This window comes from Podarcis cretensis (genome assembly GCF_951804945.1).
Source record: "Podarcis cretensis genome assembly, chromosome: 3".
NCBI classification, from domain to species: Eukaryota; Metazoa; Chordata; class Lepidosauria; order Squamata; family Lacertidae; genus Podarcis; species Podarcis cretensis.
In genome coordinates this window covers 2,190,583-2,216,938 of record NC_137172.1, presented here as the reverse complement: position 1 = coordinate 2,216,938, position 26,356 = coordinate 2,190,583, and the positions used below count along the sequence as shown (strand labels likewise).

Here is a 26,356-nt window from a genome sequence, read left to right as displayed (position 1 = left end):
CAGAGGACTTTGACAGCTGCCAAACTAGCTGTCAAAGTCGGGGAATAAAAAAAAACTGTTTCTGGTGCCTTTGCTGGTTAGATTTCTTTAATTTGGATACAAACTGTTGGGAATAAAGAAGAATAAGCTACTTTGACTTTTGGACTGGAACTGGAACTGGAAGGATACTAAGTAACCATAATCCCCCTAGAGGGGATTTTTGGGACACTGCAAGAAATGGCTGCAAGTGGAAAAATACTTACTGAGCTGAACAGGACCTTTTATCTCCTGGGAAAGCTCCAGGAACAGAGCGATATTTTGACTACAAGGGTAAGAATACTGAATGAAACATTAAACAATTTTACTGGAACTGGAAGAGACTTGACTCAAGTTTTGGTTGCTGAACAAAAAGCCCTTGAAGTGGGAACAGAAGCCGTTGCAGCTGAACAGAAAGTGGAAGAAGAGATATATGAGGATTTGGAGGAAAATGAAGGAGAAGTTACAATGCTGCAGAAGATTAAGGTAGGCCAGAGGCCTGTCAGGAAGGCCATAAAGGAAGAATGGAAAGATCTCCTTAGGTGGGGACCTGAAGAACTATGGATTACAAATTTGATTAAGATGGAAGTTGGAGCTTATGGGACATTTAGATTTAAAAGACTTAAGAAACAAGATTTGATCTCCACCTTTAAATATAGAGGCCTGGCTGGAAGAAAAATGGACATCATTGAGACAGAGCTTCTCCGAGATCTGGTGTTGAATATAAAGGACTATCAAAAAAACCGGCAGAGAGAAATTGAGAGAGATTTAAGAGCCTCTGACGTGAGGGATCCAGGCTGAGAATAGATGGACTGATGGACATTGGTTTGGGGATCAAAACCGGGAAAGGGAGGGTGGGGTGTGGGAATCCAAAGGGTGTAAAAATATAATTCGTTATGTTTCTTCTTTATATATTTTTGCAAATTTTTATGGAATGTAGGAAAATCGTGGAAGGGAAATTTGGGTCGACTTTTGGAAAAAGGTTAAAGACTATATTAACAAATACTGTAAAATTAATGAAGGCTAGAATGACATGGGTTTAAAAATTAATGGTTTTCAGTGGCATTTATTAAGGAAAAGGAAAAGAAAAATTAAAAACTATAGGAAATAAGGGAGAGGACTTGCTGATTGGATAATGAAATTATAATACAGAAGGGGGAGGTGTGAGGAGGTCGGGGAAATAAGGTTTAAGAAAAAAAAGGATTAAAATTATACCTGTTTTTTGTTTGTGTATGTTTGTATGTTTGTATGTTTGTGTGTTTATGTGTATTATTGGAAACTTTAATAAATATCATTTAAAAAAAAAATGAATATAAGCTGCTGTCAGAGCTGCCCAAGGTCCCAGCTCACAAAGGACCAACGCCAGTTCTTGCTATATACAAAAGTCTTTATTAAGGTTCAGTTTCCATTTCAAAGCCGCGGCGTGCAGCTCTACGTCTCGACCCTAGACTGCTGAAGCTCCGTCTGAATCTCCTCCCCCTCGACACCAGTTCAAGACCCTAGCCTTGCTCCACCTCCTCCTCTGCTCCTTTCCCCTCTGGGTCCTTCTGCCCGCTGGGGTGTCGCCCTTTCTGGACTCTTCTGATGCTGATTCCCCGGATTCTTCCCCCTGCTTCCGGCGTGCTTTAGGACCTGGCTCCCAATCCGACCTCCCTGCTGTCCCGCGCTCCTGTACATTTGAACTTGGTGCGCGCGCCCAGCCAGCCACCTTCCTCCTGACCGTTACACTGCTCCTGTCACTTCTTCCCCCTTCGGGGGGGGGTTGGCTGAGTCTGACTTCCCCTCCGTTCCCTCACTCAGCGATAGGGGCGTGGTCAGCCCTGCCTCATCTTCTCTCCCCACTGGAGGGGAAGCCAGCCCTGACACATGGGACTCTTCCCCCCCGCTACGCCCTGGTGGGGAAGCTGGTCCCGATCTCCAGCTGCTGCTTTGGGAGTTGCCGCTGGCCCCTTGCTTCTGGTGCGTCCTTCCCGGGACCCCCCTTGCCCTGGCCATCGGTGCCCCCTTCTGGGAATCTTCCGAATCGCTGGAGAAGCTCATGGAGTCTCTCGGCCCCCTGTCATACTCCCCTACGCTGCCCTCGGATTGTTCCCCTTCGCTCTCCGCTTCCTCTCTCCCCTGTGCCTCTGCTCCTGAACCCCTGACAGCTGCACTTTAACTTTTCACGGTTGGCATTTGGGGAAAAGGTGAGACTTATATTCAGGCCAATACGGTATATCTTATATGCAGATTTGGTGCCAAAGATTACATGTACACCCGAAAATTGCATACAGTGGTACCTTGGGTTACATATGCTTCAAGTTACATATGCTTCAGGTTACAGACTCTGCTAACCCAGAAATAGTGCTTCAGGTTAAGAACTTTGCTTCAGGATGAGAATAGAAATCGTGCTCCAGCTGCACAGCGGCAACGGGAGGCCCCATTAGCTAAAGTGGTGCTTCAGGTTAAGAACAGTTTCAGGTTAAGAACGGACCTCCAGAACGAATTAAGTACTTAACCCGAGGTACCACAGTATGTCCAAACCTTTGTGCAGTGGTTCTCAACCTGTGGGTCCCCAGATGTTGTTGGACTACAACTCCCATCATCCCTGAGCACTAGCTAGGGACGATGGGAGTTGTAGTCCAACAACATCTGGGGACCCACAGGTTGAGAAGTGCTGCCTTAGTGGGTGAGGCAGAGAGAGAGAAAATTCCCCAATGCTGGGAGCTTAAAAACTCTTTTTGTGCCAGGTAACCTAAGCAGATGGGACGCGGGTGGCGCTGTGGGTTAAACCACAGAGCCTAAGGCTTGCCGATCAGAAGGTCGGCGGTTCAAATCCCCATGACGGGGTGAGCTCCCGTTGCTCAGTCCCTCCTCCTGCCAACCTAGCAGTTCGAAAGCACGTCAAAGTGACCCCAGAGTCATCCGCGACTGGACCTAATGCTCAGGGGTCCCTTTACCTTTACCTAACCTAAGCACAAAAGATATTTTAAGCTCTCTGCCTTGCTTGCTGGGCAAAGCCTGCTCAACATGTGCATTCTGAGAGGCTAAGGATGCTTGCACAAGATCCAGCAGGAACCCAGATGGTCCCATGAAATCTCATACACAGAGCCAGTGCACAGCCCTTTGAGATTCACAGTTCTCTGAATTTTGCGACAGCAATTCTCGACCAAAACAATGTAGAACAGAAATGCACACATTGGAGAGAAGCACACATGATGCCATATCAGTGGAAGAAACATACAGGAATGCCATGCTGCAGAGGAAATTGCTTGCAAAAATATGTGTGTTAGATAAAACGGTGTTTGAACCCATTTCTAGGGGCATAGATCTCTAGCCGCATGTGCCCTAGACTTGATTCACACGCTGGTTTGGAGCATCAGGTATTTCTTTTAAATGGCACCCAATTTCTTCATCTGCATCTGTTCCAGCTCTCCAGGTTGCCTTCTCCTAAGCTGTTCATCTCAAAACTGGCCAGTTTACAAGAATTCTCCAACGGAGACAAAGGAGCAGGCAGAGAGTCTTGCTCACCGATATCTTGACGATTTTGTCGAACATGACATCTGGGGGAACGTGGAAGTCGAAGACAAAATACTGGGAGCAGGGAGGAAGGAGAGAGAAAACGGGTGTGAGGGATTAGCCATGGTAAGAAAGAACATGATTAAAAAAACAAAACCCAATGTATATCATTCTAGAAAGCCACTTCCGACGTAGAAGGAGTTGGGGTTGCGGGCTTCACCCTCCCATCATGTGCGTGGGGGATGGCTCTCAGCCTCCATGCGACTGAGGGAATCCCGATCGCATCATCCCCTAGCCAGCCAATCAACTAGCCTGGGGGGCGTGGCCTGCTCCATTTAACGCAGGGGCTGCCTTGGATCTTGCTCTTTGTGGTCGCCGTTGAGGGGCCTGGTAGGAATTTTTCCACTTGGCAAATTGGCACCAGCCACTTGGTTTTTCGCCTACCTCATAGCAAATCGTCACAACTTCCTTGGTATTGGTGGTTAGGCATTGGTATTGTTCTGTAGATGGAAGAGGGGAGGTAGCGCCATCACCCGCCCCACATATTGAAGGGTAGTCCGATAAAGGATTCCGGGGGGCATGGCTCTGTCCGAAGCCTAAGGAGGTAAGGGCCTAAGGCACGGCCCCTAGTGGTGACCCTGGGGGAGTTCCTAGTTGATGTGCATCAGCAGGACTCCCCCTACTGGTGGTTAACCCTTCCCGGACTTCAAGCAAACAGGCTGAAGCCGGATAATCGGTTAGGACCAATGCCTAAGCCAATACCGCTCATCACCTGTAACCAATAAAGTTGTGGCCATATTTAGCCCATTAACCTTAAATATCTGTGTCATGTGTCTTTATTTCCACTGGGGGGGGAGGGAACTCGCCACGCAACAGCCTTTCTCAACCTTAGGTTCCCAGATGTAGTTGGACTACAACTCCCATCATTCTTAGCCAGCATGACCAGTGGTCAGGGATGATGGGAGTTGTAGTTCTAGAACACCTGGGGACCCAAGGCTGAGAAAGAATAATGCTGAAAGTCTACAATTCCCTCAAAATATGAAGGGGGTGGGGATTCTTGAATTTTGAAAAAAGTGGTGGCTTTTTAAAATCATTTTTTTCTTAGCAAGACATTCATATGTCAGCATTCGGGGATAAGAGCACTCTGCAACTGTTGATGCACTCAGCAACCCACAGCACTGGGTTTGGGTCCTTTGCTGCATTGCTGCACTGAAACATTCCTTTTGCAGAGTTTTTAACTTAAATTAAAATTGTTATTACGCACAGGAGGGATGGATCAGTCTTGCAAAGGAGACACAGGGCTTATCCACACAGCCACAGGCAGAGACCTCACCTCATTGTAGTAGGGGCAGTTGGTTGATTCTTTCATGGACGTGTATTTCTTCTCGTCCCCCACCTCCACGCAGACCACGGGGTCCATGTTGAGCCCCACCAGCTGCCGCGCCTCAATGACCGTGACGCTGACCTAGTCGGAGAAGAGGTGGTTAGCCGTGACCTGGGCCACTCAGAGTTTGGCACCATCTTCCTTTATTCCCTCTCCTCGCTCTTGTCCCTAAAGGGAGCTGTGGGGCATTATTGCAGTCAAACCAGCAATTCATGTATTGCCAGATGGGCTCACGAAGGGGCTGAGGCTCAGAGAGCTTTCCCAACAAATTTGCTAGAGAGAACTCTGTGACATCATTTCCTTTGTCTGCTTTGGCAGGAAGCTGTAACACTACATACTTCCTTCCTGCCTGGTCAGCCTCTTCTTTCTTCATCATGTTTCCAAGCTGACCACACAGGCATGTCTGCGGTTCAGACACCATTTTTGAACGAAGATGAAGAAGAAGACGAAATAAAAATTTGTAATAATATGTGTACTCTGCCCAATCTGACTTGGTTGCCCCAGCCACTCTATTTTATATATCTATATATATATATATATACACACATATATATACATATATATATATATGTATACACACACATAATAAAACACTGCACAATAAAAAGCTTCCCTATACAGCGCTGCCTATTTTTTACTTTTAGAACTTAGTTATAAACCTGCCTTCATTTAGCTACTGTAATTGCTGCTTCAAGACCCAGATTATGTAAGTAAATACTACTTTTACTTCTTCACCAAACAATATGCGTGTGTCAAAATTTTTAAAAAATAAAAATAAAAAGTCCGGTAGCACCTTAGAGACCAAGTATTTGTTTGTTCTGGGTATAAGCTTTTGTGTGCATGCACACTTCTTCAGATCCCTCTGTGTGTGTGTGTGTGTTGTTAAGGTAGAGGGAACACTAGGGATGGTTCCCCATGAAAGGGAGAAGGTAAACAGCTTACCTGGTAGTCCATAGGCCTCCCAGCGCTGGGCTCCATTTTAATATCTGGCTTGGATCTGGAAAAGGGAATAATCACAGTCAGAAAAGTGGCTCAGCACAGTTCACAAACACTATCTCAGTAAGCTGCACAAGAGCCCGAGAAGGTAGGTCAGCACTATGTTTGCCAGATGGAAGTCGAGGGTGAAAAGCTTTCCCCTCGACATCAGAATTCCATATGTGAATTGTGCCCTGCTTAGCAGGTTCTGGAAAAGAGAAGATATTTTGCCCCTAGCGATGCACATCCTACTTCTCCTGGAGCAAGCTTGTTTTCTCCTGCTCTGGAGGGTAGGACTCGAACCCATGGCTTCAAGTTACAAGAAAGGAGATTCCCACTAAACATCAGGAAGAACATTATTATTATTATTATTATTATTATTATTATTATTATTATTATTATTTTACATAATTATTACAAAATACAAGCAAAATACATACAAATACATATATACATATATTTTTCAGATAAGCACACATATATAAAAAAGAACAAAAAAGGAAGAAAGGAAGAAATTAAAAAAATAAGAAGAAAAATAGGAAGAATTTCTTCCAAATTTATTCTACAAATATCTCAATAATAAAATTTCATTGATTGACTTCCATCGCTTACGCTGTACTCCCTATATACATTTTAAGCAAACTTGTGTCTGTTATTCCGTATTTTCCCCATACAATCTCATACAAATATTCTAATCCATAAGTTTTCTAAGTCTTTCATAAATCTATTCTAAACACAACCAAGACCTTACACTTAATCCTTGTCTACATAAATAACCATTTAAACATTTCCATTGTTTCTGGATCCTTTGAGGAAGTACTTTCTGACGTTAAGAGCTGTTCGACCGTGGAACAGACTGCCACAAGAGGTGGTGGACTCTCCTTCCTTGGAGGTTTTTAAACAAAGGTTGGATGACCATCTGCCATGGATGCTTTAGCTGAGATTCCTGCAATGCAGGAGGTTGGACTAAATGCCTCTGGGGGTCCCTTCCAACACTACAATTCTATGATACCTAACTTGGATCCATCCATGTTAATAAGCCTAATCTGAGTAAAGGACAATTGACGACAAGCTTTGGACTCCATCCCTCAGCCTGCCTTGCAAGCCTGCTCACCTCTTGTTGGATACATTGGTGGTGACGGCTGTGACCGATGCCAGGGAGATGGTGTCTGGGTCCAGCCCGCCTCCCAGCCGCATCGCCTTCCGGTCCAGGTCTTCGGCTTCCAGGACCGCCGGTTCATCTGCCATGGAGAGAGACGCAAATTCATAATTAAACCTCTTAATCTGAGCTATCAGTGGCTCCTCCTGGGATCTGTGAAGTATAAAAGGCAGGGAGACATGGACTTCTCTGCCATTCCATTCATCCAATAGCTGTTTCTGGGAGGCTGCATCCATAAGGTAAAGGTAAAGGTACCCCTGCCCGTACGGGCCAGTCTTGACAGACTCTGAGGTTGTGCGCCCATCTCACTTAAGAGGCCAGGGGCCAGCGCTGTCCGGAGACACTTCCGGGTCACGTGGCCAGCGTGACATCGCTGCTCTGGCGAGCCAGAGCCGCACATGGAAACGCCATTTACCTTCCCGCTGGTAAGCGGTCCCTATTTATCTACTTGCACCCGGAGGTGCTTTCGAACTGCTAGGTTGGCAGGCGCTGGGACCGAGCAGCGGGAGCGCACCCCGCCGCAGGGATTCGAACCGCCGACCTTTCGATCCATAGATGCAAAGAATTCAAGGGATATTTTGTTAAGTGTGATTGTTTAATTGCACGCTGGAATGCCTGTATGTATATTGCTGAAAGGGTTTAACACTGAAAACTTCTGTTGTGGTGTACTAAAGCTAGAAAGAGCTCTCTAAGTTTCTAGCTGGGTGAATAATTAACTGTTGATGTTCCCTGTTCTTTCACATGAGTGTTTAACCTTAGATCATATGATTAAGGTATTCAGTTGCAAATCTCCGTTTTGAAGGGAGTTGACTTTGGGTCTTTTGTTCCCAGGATAAATGAGAGAAAGAGGTGCTAATGATTGTCTTCCAGAAGAAACAGCCTCAGGCTAATGAAATGCAGGCTAATGGATTCTGTGTAAGGAGAGAGAGAGAGACCTTTGATTCTTCACTGGACTTAACTGTCCAGGGATTTTTTTACCTTTACCTTACCGTACCTGTTTAGAGTTATATTATATTTCTAAGAAGAAGATGCTGAGCTTTGATAACCATATATCTTATGGAACTGTTTGGTTGCATCATTGATTGTTTTTGTACCTGTTTTGGAGACGTTCTTGTTAGTAAAGCTTGAATCATATTTATGGGTCTGGACAATATTTTCATCCCACAAGGAGTCAGTTTTTATGCATCCAATTTCTTCAAGCTGCACTATATTAATATCGGCAATATACTTTTCTCCTCGAACTGGACCTGGACCCCCCCAGACTGTTGGTTTCTGCTCTCTTCACTGTGCAGCGAAATGCACAGCTTTGAAATGTAAATAAAGCAATACAGAGTATGTGCACGTATTCCTCATCATTCCGCTGTGCACGGGACACTGCAAACACAACATTTTTGGTTCCGGGCCCAGAAGAACGCAATCAATCTTGGGAATGGACTCCGGTAATCGGAACAGCGGCAGAGGGACGGATCGGACGCTATCTCTGCGCGTCAAGATGATTGATGAGGTATGTGCTACTGCTCCGGGCGGCCTGCCAGCATCTAATTACTGGCTTTATGGCTGGACTTTGCGATTTTATGTCCGTTTGCCGGGCACAGGCAATGGATCAAAGGCTCAAGTTCCTATGCTGGGGAAATCGAAAGTAACTTTTAAAAGTGCTTTTGGGCTAAAGCAGCTGCAGCAGTGACGCAGCATGATTTAAAGCAGCAGAGATGACGCAGAAGGCTAATGCCAGAGTCATGATGGCCCTTCAGGATGCTTGTGGGATTCCTAAGCTCAATAAGAAAAACTATGCGGACTGGGTTCTCTATGCAGAGGCTATTCTGCGGAAAGAGGGTCTGTTTGAAGTTATTACAGACACCCCCCCAGCTCCAATTACAGATGCATGGGAAGCTAAAGATTCCAAAGCAAGGGGAACTCTTACATTGATAGTATCCCCAGAAGAGCTCTGTCTATTGCGTGATAAGACCTCAGCCAGAGAAATTTGGGACGCTTTAAGAGAGGCTCACTTGAGGACAGAAGCTGGATCTACTATGTTTTACTTTAACAAGCTGCATAATATGGCTCTTGCTGAAGGTGGAGATGTGCGTACACATCTGATGGAGATGCAGAATCTGAGACATGAGCTGCAACAGAGAAGACTCAACTTTCCAGAGGCTGTGTATTCCTTCATGATACTACAATCTTTGGGTTCAGGTTGGGAGTCTGTTGCGACTCAGATTGCTGTACAGCCTACTGCTCAGCTGACAGTGGATTATGTTACTGCCGTGATTCTGAATGAAGCAGATCGCCGGGGTGCTGGCTGCATGGGAAAGGGGGAGTCTTCACAGACGTCAAACCAGAGTGCAGTGGAACCACCAGATGGCGCCAAAGCTTTGAAGGCAGTGAAATGCTACTCGTGTGGACGTCTAGGCCATATGAAGAGGGAATGCAAATATCCCAGGGCCAAAACAGAGCAGCGCAGCGAAAGCTCATCGCGTGGAAAAGGCCGAGGCAAAAGCAGAGGTCCAGTGTCCAGGACAACGCAGCCCAAAGCAATGGTCTCACGCTTCACTCCAAAAGTTGCAGAGGTCCAGAAGACGTCTAGATCTTTCTTCGTTGTTGATTCGGCTGCAACCCATCACATGTGCAACGATAAGCGACTGTTCATGTCTTTTACACCGCAGGAAGGTGCGATTCACCAGGCGGATGACCACACAATCGCCAGTAAAGGCTACGGAACTGTTGTTCTTCACAGTTTGGACTTATCGATACAGAATGTACTTTATGTGCCAGATGCCAAACATAATCTGCTCAGCGTTGGACAGCTGAATGAGCGGAAAATTGACGTTTCCTTTAAGAACAAAAGGTGCATCATCACAAAGAAAAATGATTATGTATTGTATGCTGAATATGTTGATCGTTTATATGTTTTGTATTATGATGATATTGTGCAGGATGACACTTGTTGCATTGCAGGTTCTAACAAAAGTTTGCATGCAGAATGTATTCATGATTTTCATCTCAAATTTGGTCATTTGAATTTTGAGGCAGTATCTAAAATGCCTGCCTTGGTTGAAGGTATGACTATTAAACCCTGCAGGTACCACATGAAGTGCAAGGCATGCGCAGCAAACAAGGTGAAAATGGCTGCGAAAGGTAAGGTGTCTAGTAGGCAAGCTACAGAACCATACCAGGTTGTTCATGCTGATTTGGTTGGACCCCTAGCGCCCTCTTTGGGTGGAAACAGGTACTTCATGGTTCTCATTGATGCATTTTCCAGGTATATTTATGTGTACAATCTCAAGCAGAAATCAGAGGCTTTTCCTAGGTTCAAGGAATTCTGTGCTTGGTTGGAAAATGTGCATGGCAAGAAGATAAAAATTATTTTCACTGATCGCGGGGGGGGGGGGAATTCACTTCTCAGCAGTTTGAAGCTTTTCTGTCTGAGAAAGGAATTCAACACGATTTGTCTAGTCCTCGCTCGCCATGGCAGTATGGACTTTGCGAGAGGGCAAATCAAACATTGCTTCAAGGGTTAAAAACCTTGCTGCATGATGCCAATCTTCCAGAGAGTTATTGGGCCGAATCTCTCTCGTGTTTTGTTTACAGTTATAATCGCAGGTTATCTTCAGCGATTGGTTGTACCCCCTATGAGAAGATGTTTGGCAAAAAGCCATACATCAAACACATGAAAATTTTTGGTTCTGACATGTGGGTTCACTCACCACAAAACTCCAAGTTAGACAAGCGTGGTTTGCATGGTATCTTTCTAGGTTATGAGAAAGGTTCTTACAGAATAAGGATGACTGACTCTAAGACCATTAAGCTCACAAGAAGTGTTGAGTACAATGCCAAGTGGGGGGAGAATGTGGGAATTTTCCAATGTTACCCTGATGACAGTGATGAGACTGAGGATAGTCAAAAGCAACCACAGCAACCCACACCCACTGATGAAAGTTCTGATTCTGAGTCTGAAACTGAATCGGGTGATTCAGAGGATTTCAAGAGTGCGAAAGCCTCTATGCGACCCTCTGAAAGCTCTGATCAAGAATTGGAAGAACCATTGTTCACAATAGGTCACTTTTCTCCTAAGAAGGAAGAGGAGAGTGTTGAAGACCTAAGGCTAATTCGCAGGTCACAAAGAGCCACAAAAGGTAGACCTCCAAAGAGATTTGCTGATGAGTTTGCCAAGATAGCAGTAACAGCTGTTAAAAGCTCCAAGAAGGTATTTGAACCTTCAAGTTTCCAAGAAATCCAGGATTTGGATTCAAAGGAAGCTGAGCCATGGTTAAATGCCATGAAGGCTGAGCTTGATTCCTTGGAAAGGAACAAAACATGGGAACTTGTTCCAATAGTTCCAGGAATGAAACTGCTTGGAAGCAAATGGGTCTTCAAAGCGAAGACTGATCAAAATGGCAAGGTAGTCAGACACAAAGCCAGGTTGGTAGCCAGAGGTTTTGCACAGGTACCAGGTGAAGACTATCACGAGACCTACTCACCCACAGTGAGGTATGAGAGCATTAGGCTTATGCTCAAGCTAGCTGCAGAGGAGAATCTACACATTAGTCACCACGATGTGAATACAGCTTTTCTGTATGGATCTCTAGATGAATCACTTTATATGCTTCCACCTGATGGCGTACAGGTAAAACAGGGATTTGTTTGTGCTCTGAAAAAATCCCTTTATGGTCTCAAACAAAGTGCACGGTGTTGGCACACAAAACTCACTGAAGTATTGTTTTCTCTAGGTTTTCAGCAAGGGAAAGCTGATCCATGTGTATTTGTCAAAGAGGAGGAGCAAAAGAAACTGTATTGTTTGTTTTATGTTGATGATTTATTATTCTTTTGGAAAGATGTCACAATGTACAATAACGCCCTAGCTCAACTGAAAGAACACTTTGACATGAAAGATCTTGGTGAGGTAAACAACTACCTATCTCTGGAAATAGAGAGAGATCAAGATGGTAACATTCTAGTACACCAATCACGGAAAATTGCTGATGTGTTAAGCAAACTAAACCTGATGGATGCTAACCCTGTAGACACACCGATGACAACAGGTTATCAGGTAGATGACACTGAAGAAGCATTTTCTGACACTGCACTGTACAGAAGTGTGCTAGGCAAGCTAAACTTCATTGCCAGATGTTCAAGACCTGACATTGCTGTTAGCTGTAATTTGCTAAGCAGACAAGTCAACAATCCTACTGTTAAGGATTGGAAAGCTCTGAAACGCATAGCGCGGTATTTGAAAGGCACTATGCATTACAGACTGAGATTTAACAATCAGAAGTCTGGTGGTCTTGAGATATTTGCAGATGCAAGTTTTGGAAGTGACACAACAGACAGGAAAAGCACGTCTGGAGTTTGCTATATGTACAATCAGGGTCTATTTGATTGGTCATGCAAGAAGCAAACAACAGTTAGCTTAAGTACTTGTGAAGCTGAACTGAATGCACTGTCTTATTCACTCAAAGATTGTGAATGGTTGTTACAATTGTGCAAAGACATGAAAATTCCTGTCAAATGTCCAATCCAGGTTTACCAGGACAACAAAGCATGTTTGGCTTTGCTGAATTCTGAAGGTTGTAAGCAAAGCACGAAGCACTTGCAATTGAAATTGCAACATGCTAGGGATCGTATTCAGAAGGGACTCGTAACGGTGTCCTATATGCCAGGTAATGAAATTCCTGCTGATGTATTGTCCAAGATTGTATCAAGGGATCAACACTGTACCTATGTGCAGAAGTTGGGTTTGTACTGATATTGTACGAACACGCTGCCCAGTGATGTTCACAGAAAGGGGGAGGATGTTGGTTTCTGCTCTCTTCACTGTGCAGCGAAATGCTTGTCACAAGACAATGTTTACATTCCAGTCAGAGTTGCTGTTGGAGTTTCTCACGGGAAAGGAGACTGGATGTGACGTACACTGGTTTCCTGTTTTTCACTGTTCTCAGTGTGATTCCCTCCGTGCTTCAGAGGAGAGAGGATGCTTTCTCTGCTCCGGCAGAGGCATGATGTTTTTCTGTAATCTACCAGCTTTGAAATGTAAATAAAGCAATATAGAGTATGTGCACGTATTCCTCATCATTCCGCTGTGCACGGGACACTGCAAACACAACACAGACATGCACTGCAAAAGGGCTCAGCGGTCACAATTCCCTGCCACCCAGAAGACCAGGAGGTGAGGGTGCAAAGGGTTACCTTGCTTCCTGTGGTGGTCATCTTTTTGACCACGTGCTTTGCCCAGCTTCATGGCTGAAAAGACGCCTTTCCCAGCTCTGTAAGAAGAGTAGGCAGAGTGTCAGTGTCATTGCCCCACTTTACAGTGGGAACCCCCAAATACATACATACATACACAACAGGTCTTTGCCCCTAGGAGCTTACAATCTGAACTTTGACAGTGGGAGAGCCAAACAGAGGGAAGAAAGAATAAGGAAAATGAGAGAGAGAATATAGGGAGATTTATTTATTTATTTGAGCACTTATAAACTGCCAACTCATCTATCTATCATCTATCTATCTATCTATCTATCTATCATCTATCATCTATCATCTATCATCTATCTATCTATCTATCTATCTATCTATCATCTATCTATCTATCATCTATCTATCTATCTATCTATCAATCAATCATCTATCTATCTATCATCTATATCTATCTAACTATCTATCTATATCTATCTATCTATCTATCTATCTATCATCTATCTATCTATCTCATGGTGGGATGCAATAAAATAATCAGAACATTTTTTAAAATACAGAACAAACGAGCTGTGCTAGTTATGAACCCCCTAAGTTGGGGTCACCTTCAAAGTTTTGCAATCAGTTTGCAGCACAAACCCTGCATTTTGCTGCAAGTCCAAGACGGAGTAATTGATACATCAAACCCGGGTTCCTAGGCATCACCCCAAAATCCTGCACCATCCGATTCACTCCAAACCTGTGCCAAAGTTTTGCAGAGCAAACCCATGTTTTGCAGTGCCCCCAAAACTAAGCAATTATCAAACTGGGGTTCCTGGATATCACACCCCCCCAAATCCAACATTGCCTGATTCGCTCCAAACATGTGCCAAAGTTTTGCAAATGCTTTGCAACTGAATTGCAGGGCAAACCCCGAGTTTGGAAGCGCCCCTCAAAACTGTCTGGCTGACCTAACCAGCATGGGGCAATACTAATCACCCCCAATCCAACACTGTCCATTTTACTCCAAACCTGTGGCCAAGTGCTGCTGCAGTTTGGATGGTCAGATCAGCCGCACCATTTTGGAGGCTCTGGAAAACATTGCAAAATGGTGGAACAGGATCCCAGAATTTGGGGCTTGTTGTTAACACAGCTGAACAAATGACCAGTGCTGAACCCAGTGACTTCTCTCTATATATAAAAAAGCACTTGGTCAAACATACTTTCCCGCTATATTGAATGCCTTCGTTTGTGCAGATACTAAACGAATCTGAGGCCTTCTCCAGTTGATCATAGTGAGCTGGACAGTGGATAAGGGACAAGATGCTTAGACTGTGTTTGGGGATGAAGGCTGGGGAGAGTTGAATGTGAAAATGATGAAAGGATTTGACAGTTGTGTTTATCCGAGTGGCATGGCAAGATATGGAGCAGAGGTTCCCTAAGGATGTTGGGCTTCTTGCAAGAACAGCGGTGCCCCGCAAGACGAACGCCTCGCAAGATGAAAAACCCGCTAGACGAAAGGGTTTTCCGTTTTGGAGGCGCTTCGCAAAACGAATTTCCCTATGGGCTTGCTTCGCAAGACGAAATGTCTTGCAAGTTTTTCCGACATTTCCCCCCCCCCCCTTTTTCTAAGCCACTAAGCCTCTTATCCGCTTATCCGCTAAGCTGATAAGCCGCTAAAAGCCGCTAAAAGCCGCTAAAAGCCGCTAAAAGCCGCTAAAAGCCGCTAAAAGCCGCTAAAAGCCGCTAAACCGCTAATAGCGCTAATCCGCTAAGCCATCAATGGGCTTGCTTCGCAAGACGAAAAAACTGCTAGATGAAGAGAATCGCGGAACGGATTCTTTTCGTCTTGCAAGGCACCACTGAATTACTTTCCTGCAATGATTTCACAGGTCAGCCATGTCCACACCCAGAGTTTCAGATCCAATGTAATTACTCAAATTCCCGTTGGTATATGATTCTTGGCCTTTGGGCATTTATTTCCACTCCTGCTTCATCATCCTCTTGTAAGATACCGTATTTTTTGCTCTATAAGACTCACTTTTTCCCTCCTAAAAAGTAAGGGGAAATGTGTGTGTGTGTTATGGAGCGAATGCAGGCTGCACAGCTATCCCAGAAGCCAGAACAGCAAGAGGGATTGCTGCTTTCGCTGCGCAGCGACCCCTCTTGCTGTTCTGGCTTCTGAGATTCAGAGTATTTTTTTCCTAGTTGTCCTCCTCCAAAAACTAGATGCGTCTTGTGGTCTGGTGCATCTTATAGAGCGAAAAATACGGTATATCCTGGAGTCTCAGCCCTTAGCTCAGGCTTCCCCAAACATGGAGGCCTGCATGTGTTTCAGATTATACTACAACTCCCACCTGCCTGCCCCTCAGAACTTGTAGGGGGCCGGACTATATTTTGATAGGGGGAAAAGAACGAATTCCTATGTCCCACAAATAACCCAGAGATGCATTTTAAATTAAAGCACACATTCGACTCAAGTAAAAACACCAGGCAGGCCCCACAAATAACCCAGAGATGCATTTTAAATAAAAGGACACATTCGACTCATGTAAAAACACGCTGATTCCCAGTTCATCCGTGGGCTGGATTTAGAAAGCGATTGGGTCAGATCCGGCCCCCGGACCTTAGTTTGCCTACCCATGGACTAGATGCTCCTCAGGGTCCTCTACAATACAGTGGTACCTCTGGATGCGATCAGGATCCGTTCTGGAGCCCTGTTCACAGCCAGAGCAGAATGCACCCTGCGTCTGCGCATGTGCGTGATGCCATTTTGAGCGTCTGTGCGAGCGGCGAAACCCGGAAGTAACACATTCCGTTACTTTCAGGTCACCGTGGAGTGCAACCTGAAAACGCTCAACCTGAAGCGACTTTAACCCAAGGTATGATTGCTGAACATGTCAAACAAGTTTCTTTGTAAGACAAGACCCTCAGAAGCCCTGTAAGTGCCCACATCAGCTCCCAAAAGAACAAGCTAGGTTGCAGGAGTGCCAGACTCATGGTTGGTTAATAATAATAATAATAATAATAATAATAATAATAATAATAATACAATGGTGCCTCGCAAGACAAAATTAATCCGTTCCGTGAGGCTCTTCGTATAGCGGTTTTTTTCGTCTTGCGAAGCAAGCCCATTGACAGCTTAGCGGATTAGCGCTATTAGCGGTTTAGCGGCTTTTAGCGGATCAGCTGATAAGCGGCTTAGGAAAAGGGGGGAAAAGGGGGGGGGAGCCCCGCAGGAACTCGCAAGACATTTCGTCTTGCAAAGCAAGCCCATAGGGAAATTCGTTTTGCGAAGCGCCTCCAAAACGGAAAACCCTTTCGTCTAGTGGGTTTTCCGTCTTGCGAGACGTTCATCTTGCGGGGCACCACTGTAATTCTACCCTGCCCATCTGGCTGGGTTTCCCCAGCCACTCTGGGCGGCTTTCAATAGAACATTAAAAACAGAATAAAACTTCAAACATTCAAAAAAGAAGAGCCAGAGTTTAGAGGTGTGAGCTAAATGCTGGAAGCTGGAGACACAGAGACCTCCTTGCTCTGTGCTGGATTCAAAGCTGTGGCTAATGGAGAAGCAAGATCTTCTGGGGTGTCAATTCTGTGAGCCCCTCCATCCTATGCTCAGGTTGCACATGTGTGTGAATAAAACCATATACAGTGGTACCTTGGTTCTCAAACACCTTGGGACTCAAACGCTTTGGTTCCCAAACGCTGAAAACCCGGAAGTAAGTGTTCCTGTTTTCGAATGTTTTTCAGAAGCCGAACCCCTGATGTGGTTGTCGGCTATTGTTTCTGGGGCACCTGCACCAATCAGAAGCTGCACCTTGGTTTCTGAACATTTCGAAAGTCAAACGGACTTCTGGAACGGATTAAGTTTGGCGCTTTTGTTTTTGATATTTATTTTGCATTTTCTAAGGGGAAGGGAAAGAGATGATTTTGTGCAGCCCGGCCCCTACACTCTGGATTTCTTTTTACATAAATAAATAAATGTCCGGAATCTGAAACACGAGACCTGCTTACAGGCACCCGGCTGACACATAATGAAAAGCTAATTAACGGATGAATAATTAACATTCCTTTTAAATCAGAGAAGTGGGGTGGGGGATCATTTGCCAGGATGAGGGGGGGGAGAGGGAGGAGAGAGGGAGGGTGTCATGAAATAAGGACTCTAGAGTGATGGGTCTGGTTATTCCAGAGGCAAATGGAGAAGAAGGGAAGTTTTGGAAGGTCCCAAACGGTCCAGGCTAAATTCCAGATTTGCTCCCGTGGAAGGGCCATAGAGCATCTCCCTTGTATAGTTCCCTCTTCCTATAAGGCCAAGATGGAGAGGATAGCCATTGTGGCTAGTGGCCACAGATAGCCCACAAGGGCAGAACAGGCGGATGATCACAAACGGTATGTTACAACGGCTGTGCAGGCGGATGAAGGCTGTAGCAGATAAGAATCTACCCGCCTTCGTGATACTCATGCCACCGAAATAGCACCTCACTGCAAAGACTGCGCGTTGGTCAGTATGCACGGTTCTCCACACATGAAACAAATTCACCCACAGGCGCCTTCTGAAAACCCATCCCTCCTCCATGAAAGGTAAAGGTAAAGGACCCCTGACAGTTAAGTCCAGCCGCAAACGACTCTGGGGTTGCAGCGCTCATCTCGCTTTACTGGCCGAGGGAGCCGGCGTTTGTCCACAGACAGTTTTCCCGGGTCATGTGGCCAGCATGACTAAGCCGCTTCTGGTGAAACCAGAGCAGTGCATGGAAACGCTGTTTACCTTCCTGCCGGAGTGGTACCTATTTATCTACTTGCACTTTGACGTGCTTTCGAACTGCTAGGTTGGCAGGAGCAGGGACCGAGCAACGGGAGCTCACTCCGTCGCAGGGATTCGAACCGCCGACCTCCTGATCAGCAAGCCCTAGGCTCAGTGGTTTAACCCACAGCGCCACCCGCTGTGAATTTGTCTAACCCTCTTTAAAAATCCATCGCTGCTTGCACATCACTTCTTTCCCTGACATCAGTGGGTAGGGAGGCTGGGCACCAGAGGCAGCCGTTGAATGCGTTCAGTATGTGGTATAGTCACCCGAGAAGCCTGTACCATGCTTTCTCGTGAACAGCTGAGTCCTCTGTTCACACACACACACACACACACACACACACACACACAAGCACAAACACTCAAGGTCAACACTCCAGCAAATACACGACGCCTCCAGCGACGGACACCTTTCCCCTAGGTTTGAGTTCTGGTTTTCTGGGTCAAGAACAGCGATTTGCTGGTATTAAAAGCACCTCCAAGAAACTAGTCCTCTTTAGCATGTTCATCTTGCATGCCATCTGTTTCTGATGTCCAGATGCTGAATAATAAAAAATGCAATACTCCTGTCCACCCGCCCAGACGCGCTAATCTTGCCCATGACTCTGTTATGGGGTGGCACCTTGCATTCATTACCTGCCCCCCCAACAAAAGCTTCCAGAGGTAAACAAACCACTCACCTACCTGTGTCCCAGGTAAGACAGACTCTACCTGTGTCTCGCGACTACCATCCCAGCAGAGGACAGGGGGCTTGGGATGGGGGGGACGAGAGAGAGAGAAGGGCAGCTCGTCTCAGGGTGGGGGAACCCGTCGTCCACTCCCACCCTTTCCCCGGCCCCTCGAGCGGCCTCAAACCCGGGCCCCGCTGCCCCCCATTTTCCTCCGGCCAGCGGAGCAGAGTGGCGCTGATGCTCATCTAGCGGCTCTGGCGGTGAACTGACACCGTCGCCTTCGTGAATATTGGATGAGAACATCCGAGACAGAACAGGACGCTCGGAGCGGCCGCCATACGAGGTGCCACTGGAGAGGTTGATCGGGGTGCCCACTCTAGATGCTGCCCCAAAGGTAGCTTTAGTGATTTGGTCCCTTGGCCAGGCCTTGGGCTCTCTTCCCTTTCCGCTAGCCCTCTGGGCTCACGTTTTCTGGGGTGCAGGGGAAAGAAAGAACCTCTGAGCGCCTCTTTCTCCTGCAATTCCAGATGGACTCGTCCAGGATCCGATTACAGCCTGCGGATGAATTATTCAGGCTTTATCTGCCTTTATAATAGCGGAGAAGGTGTGCGGCAGAGACGAGAGGATGAACGCCGAAAAGGCGTACAGTCAAGGGGACAAGGAGTTGGCTCAGAGACCTGCGGCTGGGTATGTTCCCAGTGCTTGGGAAAGAGCCCATAGCTCAGAAGGTCCCAGGTTGCTCCTGTGGAAAGAGACTTGTTGGCCGGAGGAGCAGTGAGTCCAAGGCAGCGTGGTAAAAGTTTATGAAATTAAGCACGGCACTGGGTACAGGGAAGATGGTCTCTCTCTCTCTCTCTCTGGTAACGCTAGAACCCGTGGTCATTGAAGGAAGCCAAATGTTGGCAGAACCGAGGCAGATTTTAGAAAAGGGCTCTTTCACGCAGCACAGAGTCGAACTGCGGAACTCACTGCCACAGTGGTGGCCAGCAACTTGAATGGCTTTAAAAGAGGATTAGGCAGATCTGTGGAGGAAAAGAGGGCTCTCAATGACTATGTTCTGCTTCCACAGCTGGAGACAGTTAATTCTGGAAACCCCAGAAGGGGAGAAAGCTCTTGTGCTTGGTTCCTGCATGCTGGTTTCGTATTATGGGCAGAGCATAGCCATCCTGGCTAGTAGTAATAGTAATAATAATAATAATAATAATAATAATAATAATAATAATTTATTTGTACCCCGCCCATCTGGCTAGGTTTCCCAGCCACTCTGGGAGGCTTCCAACAAAGATTAAAAATACATCAAAATGTCACATTATTAAAAACTTCCCTGAACAGGGCTGTCTTCAGATGTCTTCTAAAAGTCAGATAGTTGTTTATTTCCTTGACATTCCTTGATGGGAGGGTGTTCCACAGGGCGGGCGCCACCACCTAGAAGGCCCTCTGGCTGGTTCTCTGTAACTTGGCTTCTCGCAGGGAGGGAATCGCCAGAAGGCCCTCGGAGCTGGACCCTGGTGTCTGGGCAGAATGATGGAGGTGGAGATGCTCCTTCAAGTCTACTGGACTGAGGCTGTTTAGGGCTTTCAAGGTCAGCACCAACACTTTGAATTGTGCTCGGAAATGTACTGGGAGCCAATAAATAGCCCTCTCTTCCTCCATGAATTTGTTCAATCCACTTTCAAAGCCATCTAGACTGTGAGCTGACTCCTGTGGCAGTGAGTTCCATAGGTCAACTTTGCACTGCGTGATGAAGTCCTTTGAAGTACATTTCCGAGCACAATTCAAAGTGTTGTTGCTGACCTTAAAACTCGAAACGGCGTCGGTCCAATACAAATAATAAATTATTATTATTATTAATCCTGAATCTTCCAAATTTCCAGCTTTACTGGATATAGCATTGGGAGAGAGAGAGAAAAAAGCTTAATTTTATAAACTCCTGTCTTCTGCGTCTTCCTCGCCTTTTCTCTAAACTAAAAAGTCCCAAATGCTGCAACCTTCCTTCATAGGGGAGAAAGTTTCTGTCGGAAAATCGGCTACTTCCGAAGGAAGAAGGCATCGCAGGGACAGAGAGAGAACCGTTAGATAGGAAGAGAAACAGCAGCGATCGCGGCACCTACTTGTTTGATTTGTCTTTTCCTTTGCTGAGATGGGTGGACGGCCGTGCAGGATATGCCAAATTAAACACAAGGAAAATGTGAGGGGTTGTGCGTAAGTACTAAGAAAATCAACCAAATACACACGATCTTTTCTATTACTTAAAAGAACAAGAAATCCTGCTCTGTGTCCAATGAGATCAAAGGACATGCAAAGTTACACACACACACAAATATCCATTTTACCCCCATAACACTCCTGTAAGGTAGGCAAGTTGAGTGGTGATTTGAACCCAGGTCTTCCCAAGGAACATATCCAGGCATGGCAAGGGGTAGCTGGGGGAGACTGCTCCGTCCTCTGCCAACCTTTGCCACTTGCTGGCTTTTCTTAACAACCCATAATACTTTCCGGTGAGGATTTTCTCCCCACTCCTCATCCTGAAAAGGATATCCCCAGGTTATTCAGAGATGTGGTTGAAAAGACAGCAAACTGTAGCACTGCAAACCAGGGACTAGAAACTTGAGTTGGGAGCTGAAAGGGGCAAGTTGCAATACCTGAACAAATGACGGTGTTTTTTCTCTTTCCCCTTTGCCTTATCTCTGAAAGGACACAAGCCACGTGGTTCAAAAAAACAAAATTACAAGAACAGAAAGGTTTGCCCAGACACCTGGATTTCCCAAAGTGAACTGTACAATGCGCGCACACACACCCCAAAAAAACCATGCCTTGCCCCAGTTGGAAAACCACAGCAAACCCACACACAGCTTGGAGGTAGAACAGCCAGTAGCGAGATCACACAGGGAGAGGCTTGGAGAGACTTTCAGTGACTTTTTAGTGACAAAGGAAGTTGAAACATTCGGATTTCACAGCAAAATGTGGCAGCATCAGCCCTTTGGAACTCCTTGCCTATTGATATCAGGCAAGAACCTTCACTGGACTCCATTTGGCACCTGCTGAAAACATTCTGGTGCAGGAAAGCTTACCCAGACGTCTAGAATGTTGATGTGACTTTTAATCTACCGTATTTTTTGCTCTATAGGACGCACCGGACCATAGGAGGGGGAGAACAGGGAAAAAAAATTCTCCCCCTCTCTGCTCAGCGTCCCTTCAGCGAAGCGGCAGGAGAGACGGAGCCCCTTCCATTTCTCCTCCCGCTTCGCTGAAGGGGCGCTGCATAGCTCTCCCTCTCTGCTAAAGCCAGGAGAGTCTTGCTCTCCCGGCTTCAGCGAAAGGAACCTGAAGCCTCCAGAACGCAGCGGAAACTCATGCTGCGCTCCGAAGGCCTTCAGGCGGCTATCCCTGAAGCCTGGAGAGCGAGAGGGGTCGGTGCGCACTGACCCCTCTCGCTCTCCAGGCTTCAGCGAAAGCAACGCGAAGCCTCCGGAGCACGGGCGGAGTGCTCCCTCTGCACTTCAGAGGCTTCGCGTTGCTATCGCTGAAGCCAAGGAGCCTGCATTCACTCCATAGGATGCACACACATTTCCCCTTAATTTTTGGAGGGGGAAAGTGCGTCCTATAGAGCGAAAAATATGGTATTTTTATTTTTACTTTTCAAAGGCCTTGAATCATTGCTGTCAATTTTTCCTATAGTCTTGTCCCTTACTTTTGTCAACAGCTTCGAGTTTTGTGTTGCTTTCCCATTCGAGCGCTGTATACAGTTTATGGAATAATTAAATCAAACACATGAATTACACAAATTAACAGTCTTGGCACAGCTTCGTTCATTTTGCCCAATTTATTCTCCATTCTGATCTAGACGGAGCAAGGTTCTCACCTTCTCCTCCTTGTCTATCACATATTTGCTCCCCATATTTGCGATGAGATGCTGAGCATGGCAACGCAACTCTCCCTTTGCGCCAGCCACCGGGAGCTGAGGAGGAGGGCAGGGGTTTGCCCCCATAAGTGCCCTGGGGGTTTTGGGAGTCCCGTGAAGCTCTGATTGAGGTCAGAAGCTACCCCCCAATCTTTCTCCCATCAGGACAGCAGGGAGCACAAATGCTGGCTATCTACCCAAGCCAGCCCTAAACATCCAGGGTCCCTAGTCATTAAAATCTCTCCCTAATCGTTTAACCCATGGGTGGGCAACCTAAGGCCCGGGGGCCAGATCCGGCCCAATCGCCTTCTAAATCCAGCCCCCAGATGGTCCGGGAATCAGCGTGTTTTTACACAAGTAGAATGTGTCTTTTTATTTAAAATGCATCTCTGGGTTATTTGTGGGGCCTGTCTGGTGTTTTTACATGAGTTGAATGTGTGCTTTTATTTAAAAGGCATCTCTGGGTTATTTGTGGGGCATAGGAATTAGTTCATTTCAACCCCCCCCCCAAAAAAAAATATAGTCTGGCCCCCCACAAGGTCTAAGGGACAGTGGACCGGCCCCCTGCTGAAAAAGTTTGCTGACCCCTGCAAACTTTAACCATTTACATCAGTGCATAGCTGTCAACTTTCCCCTTTTCTTGCGAGGAATCCTATTCGGAATAAAGGAATTTCCCTTTAAAAAAGGGAAACATTGACAGCTCTGCATCAGTGTTTCCCAAATGACGGTGGTAGTGCCCCCCAGGGGGCGGTGGGATTACCTGTGGGATGCTAAGGCACTGGAGGTGCCTATCAGGCTTGGAAAAACTGGTGCCACTGGATCAAGGCCAGCTCAGTCAGTTCAGCATTAGACTCTTGATCTCAGGGCTGTGGGTCTGAGCCCCAGACTGGGTGAAATATTCCTGCATTGCAGGGGGCTGGACTAGAGTCCAAGGGTCAGCAGACTTTTTCAGCAGGGGGCTGGTCCACTGTCCCTCAGACCTTGTGGTGGGCTGGACTATATTTGGGGGGGGGGGATGAACGAATTCCTATGCCCCACAAATAGCCCAGAGATGCATTTTAAATAAAAGGACACATTCTGCTCATGTAAAAACAGCAGGCAGGCCCCACAAATAACCCTGAGATGCATTTTAAATAAAAGGACACGTTCTAATCATGTAAAAACACGCTGGTTCCTGGACTGTCCACAGGCCGGATTTAGAAGGCAATTGGGCCGGATCTGGCTCCTGGGCCTTAGTTTGCCTACCCATGGACTAGACGGCTTTCTCGGCCCCTTCCAACTCTACCATTCTATGATTTGTCAAATTAATTAGACAAACCTGTTTAATTTGGAGTGAATGTGGAATTCATTGCTACTGTTTCGAATTCTGCTGTGCTCCTACCTTCCTTGGTGGGGGTTCAAGCTGCTCTTCTGAATGATGCATTTTACAGGTTAGGGGTCACTGAGGATGCCTTCATGGGACTAAGGGGGTGGTGTCCCCCTAAAAGGTTTGGGGACCACTGGCGTACCTCAAGGGCAGAGCTGGTATCTAGAACGCACATGTGTGTATGGACATGCACACACATGCACACAGAGGCACAGACACAATGTCCAGTGCTGAAGAAAGAGAGGGAAGAATTCCACCTAAACATTGGGAAGAACTTCCTGACAGTAAGAGCTGTTTGACAGTGGAATTTGCTGCCAAGGAGTGTGGTGGAGTCTCCTTCTTTCGAGGTCTTTAAGCAGAGGCTTGACAACCATATGTCAGGAGTGCTCTGATGGTGTTTCCTGCTTGGCAGGGGGTTGGACTCCATGGCCCTTGTGGTCTCTTCCAACTCTATGATTCTATTCTAAGTCACCGCCAATGAAGATTGGCAAAACAAACCAATGAACTATGCGGGATGTAGTACACAATTTGAAACCCAAGAAAGAAAAGGACATTGTTGTTGTTGTTTAAAAAGGGGGAAAATTTAAGGCATATATTGCAAGCTTTGTGTATACCGTATTTTTTGTTCTATAAGACTCACTTTTTCCCTCCTAAAAAGTAAGGGGAAATGTGTGTGCGTCTTATGGAGCAAATGCAGGCTGCGCAGCTATCCCAGAAGCCACAACAGCAAGAGGGATTGCTGCTTTCACTGTGCAGCAATCCCTCTTGCTGTTCTGGCTTCTGAGATTCAGAATATTTTTTTTCTTGTTTTCCTCCTCCAAAAACTAGGGGCATCTTGTGGTCTGGTGTGTCTTATAGAGCGAAAAATACGGTATGTTTCTACATTAGTCAAACTTCTAAAGGTCACTTGTAACATGAATAAGATTTTAAAATTGGATTGTTAAGAATATAACACTCCATAAAGGTAAAGGGACCCCTGAGCATTAGATCCAGTCGTGGCTGACTCTGGGGTTGTGGCACTCATCTCGCTTTACTGGCCAAGGGAGCCGGCATACAGCTTCCGGGTCCTGTGGCCAGCATGACAAAGCCGCTTCTGGCGAACCAGAGCAGCGCACGGAAACGCCGTTTACCTTCCCGCCGGAGTGGTACCTATTTATCTACTTGCACTTTGATGTGCATTCAAACTTCTAGGTGGGCAGGAGCAGGGACCGAGCAACGGGAGCTCATCCCATCGCGGGGATTTGAACTGCCGACCTTCTGATCAGCAAGCCCTAGGCTCTGTGGTTTAACCCACAGCGCCACCCTATAAGACTCCATAGACATGCATGAATAAGTATAAAATAATGGAACCAGGAGGGGGAGTGGAGGGAATTCAATTAAGATGTATGAGTTAAATTTTGGATTATGATGTTCTCTCTTTTTTGGTTCATTTTTTGTTATTATAAAATTAATAAATTGGAAGGAAGGAAGGAAGGAAGGAAGGAAGGAAGGAAGGAAGGAAGGAAGGAAGGAAGAGGAACTGCAGCCCAGAAGACATGCATGTACCTGGGGTCTCCATGCTCATCGCTGTTGCAGAAGAGCAAAAGCAGTTGGCAATTAAATCATGGGAGCCGAAGGCAGAGAATCTCATTTCCTTCCTGCTCAGAAAAACCACTTAGCCTGACACATGCAAGGGCCGTTTTCCGCATTGCAGGGGGTTGGACTAGAGGACCTTTAGGGGTCCCTCCCAACTACCATTCTATGATTCTCTGACCTGGGAAGGTAGACTGTCCACCTTTTGAGGTTTTTAAGCAGAGGTCGGGTGGCCCTCTGTTGGGGATTCGTGAGCTGTGGTCTCTGCATTGCAGAGCGCTGGACTAGATGGCCTTTGGGGGTCCCTCGCAACTTACAGTGCTAGGATTCGAAGGAACCCCTTGACTCCGAATCGGTCACTCCTCAAACAACTGCAGCTTAGTGGTGCTTGCATGGTCCGTAACACAGGCAAAGAGACCCAGCACACAAACCCTATGTACCCCAAAGCAGGAAAAGGGGTGCTCTCTCAGCCCATAGCCACTCGGAAGAGGCAGAGAAACAGCTGGGCTTGGTGGATTAGGTCCATTATTGCCTTAAAATCTCAGCCACCCATGGTCCCGCGACCGCTGTTTCTTGGGGGGGTTGTCAACTGCTCCTGGAACTCAAGCGCCCCTTGGAACCTGGGGGTTGGACTAGATGACCCTTGGCTCCCTTTCAACTCTACAATTCTACGATATATATTACTATACAGTGGTACTTTGGTTTGCAACCATCTTGGATTACAACCACGTCAAACCCGGAAGTCTGCATCCCTTTTTTTTAGATTACAACCCATTTTTTTGGATTACAACCAATTTTTTTTGGGGGGGGGGCGGCCCCATTGGCAAAAGTGCACCTTGG

General features: G+C 46.4%; 1 protein-coding gene across 1 annotated transcript in view; it reads right to left on the bottom strand.

Annotated features, from left to right (window-relative positions):
- The window catches only part of OTOF (otoferlin), a 226,274-nt gene that overhangs the window by 89,267 nt on the left and 110,651 nt on the right, over positions 1-26,356 (bottom strand). The window contains exons 6-10 of the mRNA XM_079968476.1: positions 13,215-13,291; positions 6,987-7,113; positions 5,840-5,894; positions 4,847-4,978; positions 3,526-3,588 (exon numbers count right to left, since the gene is read on the bottom strand). Coding sequence (XP_079824602.1) covers positions 3,526-3,588; positions 4,847-4,978; positions 5,840-5,894; positions 6,987-7,113; positions 13,215-13,291 — 454 coding nt within the window. The remainder of the gene's footprint in view (positions 1-3,525; positions 3,589-4,846; positions 4,979-5,839; positions 5,895-6,986; positions 7,114-13,214; positions 13,292-26,356) is intronic.